The sequence below is a fragment of the Myotis yumanensis genome, unplaced genomic scaffold, assembly GCF_028538775.1.
Source record: "Myotis yumanensis isolate MYYU_CA2020_CCGP unplaced genomic scaffold, mMyoYum1.0.hap1 SCAF_3, whole genome shotgun sequence".
NCBI classification, from domain to species: Eukaryota; Metazoa; Chordata; class Mammalia; order Chiroptera; family Vespertilionidae; genus Myotis; species Myotis yumanensis.
The window spans coordinates 186,856,325-186,864,967 of NW_027223754.1; the positions used below are offsets into that span (position 1 = coordinate 186,856,325).

Below are 8,643 nucleotides of genomic sequence, written 5' to 3' on the forward strand. Positions count from 1 at the left end.
TCTTTGTCAGCTCTCCAGGATGAGGCCACCACAAAGCCTCCGCCCTCATAGTTTCCCCGCCCCGCCCCGCCCTGTCTCCTTTGAGGCCACCGCCTCAGTGCACCTGACACGAGGCTTGCGACCAGGGAAGCATTGGGCAGCGGCAGTTCATCCCGGGCAAACCTCCTGGACCTGTTCCCAGGGTCCTCTTTTCTCTGACTTAGTGATCCAAAGCAGACCAGCCTCGGCTAACTCCCCAGCCCTTTTCTTGTTTCACTGTCCCCAGTTTTAATAAACATCTAAAAGTCATCTGGTCTCGTGTTGTGAAACTGTTTGCCTGTACAAAGTCAAGAATCCGTACACGGCCCGAGTTTTGGCCGACCGGTAGTGGAGAGTCCGTTCCGACGCCTCTATGAAGTTTGCTCATCAGAGAAGGCCCACTTGTTCAGTGGACGATGGCATTTGGGCAGATACCAAAAAAGGATTGGTACAGCATTCTGGGGGCAAACCCATCTGCAAGTATGGCTGACCTAAAACAAAAGTATCAAAAACTCATATTAATGTATCATCCAGACAAACAAAGTTCAGATGTGCCTGCAGGAACGGTGGAGGAATGTATACAGAAGTTCATCGAAATTGATCAGGCATGGAAAATTCTAGGGAATGAAGAGACAAAGAAAGAGTATGACCTGCAGCAGCATGAAGATGATCTAAGAAATATGGGACCAGTAGATGCTCAAGTATATCTTGAAGAAATGTCTTGGAACAAAGATGATCACTCTTACTCTCTGAGTTGCCGTTGTGGTGGAAAATACAGTGTTTCCAAGGATGAAGCCGAAGAAGTTACCCTGATTTCTTGTGATACATGTTCACTAATTATAGAACTCCTCCATGGTAGCTGAAATTGTTCACTAAATGGATTCCCTTAACTATATATTCAGACATGTTGAGGAAAGTCCATTCCAGCTTTATACATTCAAGCAACTGTCTAAAGGTGATAAAAAAGGAACCTTTTTTTGTCAAAAAAAAAAAAAAAAAAAAAAAAAAAGAATCCGTACACAACCAGCCATCCCTCGGCAGACCCGCCAAGCGTCAGGTCCCCTTTCCAGCAACGGTACCATCCCGTCCAATTCTATTTTAATTAGGCCTTCCTCAGTCCTTAAAAGGTGGCCGAAATTCCCTTCAGCCTTTAACTTCCTTTTGCTTTTATATTTGAGTTAGACCTTTTAAGCTTGCAGGTGATAACCACAGGAGTTACTTAGCCTAGCTAGTGTACTCAAGGCTGAGGAGATGGCCACCCTCCCATGTATACGAATCCTGCATTGGCAGAGACCTAAGAACCGGGTCAAATGGAATCAAATTCCCCAAAATCAGAGAGTGGGAGGAGAGGGGGTACTCCTGTGGGGGACTACCCTGATGACATATCTGTGTAAGAATGATTTTAAATTTTGTCCAAAATAATATATTCAGGGATAGTAATAAGTATTTCTAAGATTTTGGAAGATAATAGTTATTTAGGAAAGATTTCAAAAATTACTGTAGCCCATTTATCGCCACTGTTTGCATATAGTGTATCAAAGAAATCTGAAATCCTTCCTACTTTTCTCTTTCTTTATTCCTTTCTTTTCAAAGTCAGATTGCTTGTCAAAAATGATTCCTCTCTGTTTCCCTTCAGTTAGATGATGACTTATTCTCCTGGCCGTACACTTTCAATTTACAATAAACAGTTCCTAGGGAATGAGTCAAATTTGGTAGGCTCAGAGCCGTTTTTCTGCCAGATCAACTGGGCCTTTTACTCTCGGACACGTGAGGCACATTTCTAATGTCTAAATTTAAGGACTGAATATTATATTCAAGGAGGATTACTACAAATCAGAAAAAAAAATATTAGCATGTTGTAATTTTTCATGATTTTTCTGATTAAAATATATGTTCTTTATTAAAAAAAATTTAGAGTCTGAAAGCTCAAAGAAGAAAACTTAAAATCACACATAATTTCTCCACTCAAGGCAAGTATTGTGCAAGTGGCTATAAAACCAATTATACGGGTTTGTACTTGGAGAAATCTAGTATTTCTGCATTTTCATCATTTTCCCTGGTGAAATTTTATTATTTGGAGTTCTAGTGCTAGTGCTAGTGATTTCAAAGATATTAGCAAAACATATAGTATGTTTTGGTCTTAAACTAGATGTCAACCTATATTTAGAAACAAACCACTTTCGTGAATTAACATTTTATTTTCTTTACATGATGTTTAGGTTAAATATTTTTCTTATGTATGTTAACACTTAGGGCTACAAACGAACCCCGAGGCATAAACCATGGCCATTTGCTGCATCAATCTTCCCTAGGATAACAGTAACTCCAAATGCTGTGCTTGCTACTCTCCAGTTTTCTGTGGGGCCTCAGCAAGTTAATTATCTGCTTTGTGTGCTTAATCCTCTTAGAGTGCAGCCCTCATCGCTTCTGCTCGCGATGCCATTCCCTGAGGATGAATGTTTCTCTTTATACTCTGGGTATAGAAATGGGGAAAAGTAATCAAAATAAGAGAACAGGGAACCTAAGTTTTGCATCAAACTAATAAGTAGGTCTTGGATGTCTGCAGAATTAAAAATGTCTGCCTCAGTTCTTTAGTACATTTTAGAGCATAATTTGAATTTTAAAATAAATATTCAAATGAAATTGATTGCTTTTCAGTTATTTCCCTCACCGACTCAAAAATAGCGCCATCTGTGCTTATTAATTGCTATTTGGTGTGAGTATAAAGTGAATTTTAAAATAAGTGGAATTATGTATATATTTTCAAAGCTTTTCACATTCATCCATTCAAAGAACATTTGTGGAGGACTGTGATAGGTTAACAAGACATAACTTTTATATAGAGTCTAGTGAATGAGACCAAAGAAGGTATAATTATAATGTATCAAAAAATAATTTATTTAGTACTACTGTGTTCCAGGCAGTGTCTTAAAGGTTAGGCACAGAGCAATAAACAAAACATATAAGCATTCTGCTTTCATGGGGCTTCCATTGTAGTGGGAACAGGCAGAGAATAGACAAATAATCAAGTCCTATACATGGTGTAGGACATGGTGATGAGCTCTGGGGCGGGGGTGGGGGGATGAAGGAATATAGGGAGTGCCATTGATAAAGTCACATCTTAGCAAAGTCTTGAAGGAAATAACGGAGTAAGCCACGTGGATGCCTGCATGAACATTTCATGGGAAGGGAAACGCAAGCAGGCCGCCAAAGCTTGAGAGGAGAGATCATGTTGGAGATTGGTAGGAAATGCAGTGAGAGAGTTCATGGAGGGGCTGCTGGGGAAGGCGTGTAGGTCTGTGGACACTGTGAGGATTTGGGCTATTAACATAGAGTGAGATAAAGGCCAACTGGACACAAGCTCAGGGCATATCCCTGAGGACAATCCCCAGGACAGAGAATAGAAACTCATACTAGAGAGGTAGCAATGGAGGTGACCAGATTCTAGCTATGTTTTGAAGGAAAAGCTGATGAAATATGCTGACAGATTGGCTGGAGGCTGTGAGAGAGTCATGTTTGGTTTATTTTTTAAATGAAAACACATTTATTAAATGCCATCATTACGTTGTGTGAAATACAGCTCCCATTCTGCTGTGACTAGTGTTTGTTCCAGCAGCTACCCTGAGGTTGGTTTTTAGTTTTCCAAAACCTACTTGCTTATAGCTTTACGTTTCTTTGACATCTGTTTTATCAATTATTTGTCCTACATAAAAACTTTGTCATTCCAATGGAATGCAATTGAGAACATAGGGATCTAGCTTTAGTCAGAAAAAAACAATAGAATGTAAAATCCTTACTCATCCAATTCTCTCTTGAAAGAAAATAAATCAAGTACTTGTATTTTATATCCAGCATTATAGTGAAACTGGAAGCCTTTCTTTACACACTTATTTCTACAAATTTCACAGAAGAGATCATGCCTTGAAGCATTTCTTCTTGAATCTTATCACACGAAGCCATCACAACTGAAAATGCATTCAATCATTCTCCAATAAGAGACAACCCAGCCACTACAAAAATAAAAAATAAAAAAATCCTCCGAGAGCCGCATCAAACAGACTGTCAAACTACAGCGGGAAGGCCGGGAGGGATGGGGGAGGAGAGGTAAGAGATCAACCGAAGGACTTGTGTGCATGCATATAAGCATAACCAATGGACACAAGACACTGGAGGGTAGGGGAAGCCAGGGGAAGGTCAAGGGGAGAGGAAAAAAAAAAGGAGACATATGTAATACTCTTTGTAATACTTTAAGCAATAAAACAAAATTTTAAAAAAAGAAAAATAAATCTGCTGAGAACGAAGCCACTTTTGTGCTTCTTTCCCTATGAAGTGAATGCTTTGCTCAGAGGAAGATTTCATTATTATTTTATTGATCCACAAGTAGGCATGGCAGCAGGTGAAGGAACCTGCACTGGTTTCTTTGGGCTGCCTTAATAAGGTACCAGGAACTGGGTGGCTTTAAACAACAGAAATGCATTCTCTCACAGTTCCGGGGGCTAAACGTCCCAAATTAAGATGTTGGCAAGGGCCAAGCTCTCTCTGAAGTTTTCTGAAGATTTTAGAGAATAATTTATTTTTTGTCTTTTTCTTTTCTTTTCTTTTCTTTCTTTCTTTTTTTTTTTTTTTTTTTTAACAAATTGACACCTGAGTCCTACTGCTGGAAAGTGGTATAATTGGTTTGGGATGAACTAGGTATCAGTGTTTTTATTTTTTTCATAATGTTTTATTATTATTATTATTATTGATCTCTTTAGAGAGAGATGAAGGAAGAAGGATAGAGAGATAGAAATACCTGTGAGAGAGAGACATTGACCAGCTGCCTCCTGCAAGCCCTCTACGATGGATGGAGCCCCAAACTCAGGCACGTTCCTGGACCAGAAATTGAACCTGGTGAGCTCTTGGTTCATGGGTCCATGCTCTACCACTGAGCTACACCAGCCATGTGTTTTTTTGTCTTTGTCTTAGCTGCTGGTGTTGTCAGCAATCCTTGGCATTCCTTAGCTGCAAATGCATCACTCTAACCTCTGCCTGTATTTATGTGCTATTCTCTCTGTGTCTCCTGTGTTTTAGATTACAGGTTTACTATAAAAGAATATAACTCAGGAACAGCCAGATGGAAAGATGTGTAGGTAAGGTATGTGGGAAGGGCTGTGGAGTTTCCATGCCCTTTCCAGGTTGCCACTCTCCCCAGCACCCCCACATGTCCACCAACCTGGAAGCTCAACAGTCAAGATTTTTGGTCCAAGTAATAATATTATTAGTTAATGAAAAACTGAGTTGATCATTTTATACTGTGACATAGCCCATATAATTTCTTTAACACCCACATCATAGATTTCTGCCAAATAGCATGTATTTCCTCTCCAAGCCCCAATGTATATGCACACTCCATATACCTGGTAAAGGCTCTTGTAATCTTCAGAAAAAAGGACGAGACACCCTTGTTCTGTAATCACTATCAGGCTTCAACACTGTTTCTACCACGGATCCCACCGGATCTTTTGGATCACTTTTCATTCACCAGGCCCTTATGCGTATTTGGAAATGAGCCACGTGGAAGACCATCTCCACCTATTACATTTAGTCAAGGTAATTCAAAACTTGGGTGGCCTCATTCAAATGGCGCAATGTCCTAGCTATTTCCTAGTGAGCCAGAAAGTCTTTCATCGCCTACGCTAAGAGACAGTGTTGCCTGGTATTACTCGGCAGACCCTTTCATGTAAAGCAAACCTTGCCTAAACCATACAGGCATGCCCGAGTCCTACTAATTCTGTTTTAATTGCCAGCCATAAGCGTCTATAGACCAACTTTAAAAAAATTTTTCGTGAGAATTTTCAACTGAAAATATTCAAGAACACCCGAATTGTGAGTAATAGATATATTTTTATTATAACATTCATTACGAATTGATTTTTTTAAATTACATTCAAAATATCGTGGCGTGTTGGGATGGTTTCCGTTTTGGACACGTGGCGGTTAACTGGTTCCAGAGCTGCTTAAAGCTCTCTGCTTTGAGAATTTATTTGGGCTTAATCCTGCAGGTGGCGCTCTCTGTGAGCAGAGGTAGCTGGGGGTGGCAGAGGCAAAGGAAGTGAGTCAGGAAGGACACATTATTCACGGTTGTTCCTGAATATCACCTTTTTAAATATTCAGATGTCATCACCAACTTTACTTGTTCGTTAAACGGGAAAACCAGGACACATCTCTGCTACTGCCAGTCATTTCTGGGCCCTCGGACATGTCACAATGCATTTAAGGAATACTCGCTGAGTCCTTACACTGATGCTTACTGTCCGGGGGCTAAGGATTCAGTGATAAAGAAGGCTCCACTATCATGGTGCTTACATTCTGCCAGGAGAGACAAACAATAAACAAGTACATATGTTGAATGATATCTCAGAATGATAAGGACTGTGGATGAAATAAACAGGGTGATGTAATTGAGTTCCTTTGGTGGGGGCTGAGGAGGATGGCGAGGCTTCTTCAGAATGAGTCAACAGAGAGGTAACATTTGACACGAAACCTGAAGGACGAGAAAGAAACTGTCATCTTAATAAACATTCATTTAAAGTCCACTGTGTCTACACCTGGTAGTAGGTATTGGAAAGGTGCACTAAGGGAAAAATATGAAGAAGACATGGTCCTAGCTAATGGACTAGTATCTAATGTGGAAGACAGGCATATCTATTAATAACCAGAATTCACAATAGAAGTGCTATAAGAAAGAGGTCAACAAAATGCCAAGGTAGAACAGGAAGTGAGAGACAATTCTCATTGGGAAGATTTGAAAGACAAGCTTCACAGGTGAAGAGACAGCTGAGCTTGGCAATAATAATAATTGCTCATAGTCATCGTGCCTATGTGTCAGCCACTATGCTAATGGATTTACAGGAATTCTTTCATTTAATCCTGCTATCCCTAAAAGGCAGCTGCTATGAATCATTCTCATGCCACAATAAATATGTGAACTGGAATTTGAACTAAGTATAGAACTCATTCTTATGTTACTATGTTCCTAAATAAGATAATCAGTTGGTTAGCTATGTTTTTCTCTTTGTAACATTCACATTCTTTCTGATGCTGTGTATTATCTAAACACCTCTCACCACATAATTCTGATTCATAGCAACCTTCCAAAGTATATGCACATAATAAAAATATTTAAAACTATGAGGGAAATGTCATAACTCCTCACACTCAAGAATGCACAAGGTATTAAAATAAAGTGCATCACATGTATCTTGGTTTGTTTTCTTTCTTTTTTGATATTGTACTTTATTTTTTATGAAAGAAAAAGAAACCAATAGGCGGTTTGCTGTTTTCTAAAGAGAATTTTATTATTTTTTGATTGATTTCACCTGAAATTGATACCATAAAGTAAATGCATATGTATAGAAAAGAGAAAGTGAATCACTTTTTAAATTCTTTCCCTGTAAACCCATAAAGCCGCCAAAAGGTTTAAACCTGGGTATAGTGCTGGCCGAGAGAATTGGGATTCTTACTGAAAACCTAATGTGTGAGCTTCAGGCCCTGGCCAATGCTTTCCTGGGAAAACAAGATGATAGTTTGTGTAATTTGTATTTGGAAGGAAATGACACTGGCACATATTATCTCTTTCTTTTCTTTTGCCTTTTATGAAACAGTAATATATTTGTGACCCTGGAGATGTAAGAATGTCACATGTTGATGTATTTGTTATTTTCTGCCTGTGATAAATGAGAGATGATCCTAAGAGTTACGTTCTGCTGTATTTTAGGCAGTGATGCTGAGTCAGAGATAAGACTATATGAAATTTTGAAAATGAGACATTGAGTATTAATATTGAGGTTCTCTGGTTTAAGTTTACTTCAGTGCTGACTGTAACTTTTTCCAACCTTTTAAAATTTATGTTCTAGCAGAAATAAATTGAGAAGCATAAACTGAATAGCATTGTCTATTTGCCTGTCTCACTTTGGTAAGGCTTACTCTTTAAACATGCGTTGGGAAGTTTTAGTTTGCTCATTTCACTTCCTTTGGACTTCAAAAACTGGGGGGAAAAGATGACACTGACAGGGGTATAGATTTATCAATCAGTATTTAACCTAGAAACTGCCATGGGACCTAATTTGATATTATAATGCATGAAATTATATACATGGTATTCATTATTACATTATATATATAATCATTGTAAAATATATACATACTAGAGGCCCGGTGCATGAAATCTGTGCATGGGGGGGGGGGGGGCGTGCCTCAGCCTGGCCTGCACCCTCTTGCAGTCCAGGAGCCCTCGAGGGATGTCTGACTGCTGTGGAGGTGGGAGAGGCTCCCACCACCGCCTCTGCACTCGACAGCTGTGAGCCCCGCTTCTGGCTGAGTGGTGCTCCCCCTGTGGGAGTGCACTAACCACCAGGGGGTAGCTCCTGCATTGAACGTCTGTTCTCTGATGGTGAGTGCTTGTCATAGTGATCATTCGGTCAATTTGCATATTAGCCTTTTATTATATAGGACTAGAGGCCTGGTGCATGAACATTCATGCACTGGAGGGGGGGTCCCTCAGCCTGGCCTGCCCCCTCTCACAGTCTGGGAGCCCTCAGGGGCAGGAGGCGACCCGGTGATCAGGGGAAGGCAATGTCCCCATCA

At 39.9% G+C, this 8,643-nt stretch overlaps 1 protein-coding gene across 1 annotated transcript; it reads left to right on the forward strand.

Moving 5' to 3' along the window:
* The first annotated feature begins 374 nt into the window (after positions 1 to 374).
* On the forward strand, positions 375 to 963 carry LOC139005634 (dnaJ homolog subfamily C member 24-like). Its single transcript, XM_070407828.1, has one exon. The coding sequence runs from the start codon at positions 435 to 437 to the stop codon at positions 879 to 881; it is 447 nt and encodes a 148-aa protein (XP_070263929.1). The 5' UTR covers positions 375 to 434; the 3' UTR covers positions 882 to 963.
* Positions 964 to 8,643: the final 7,680 nt, after the last annotated feature.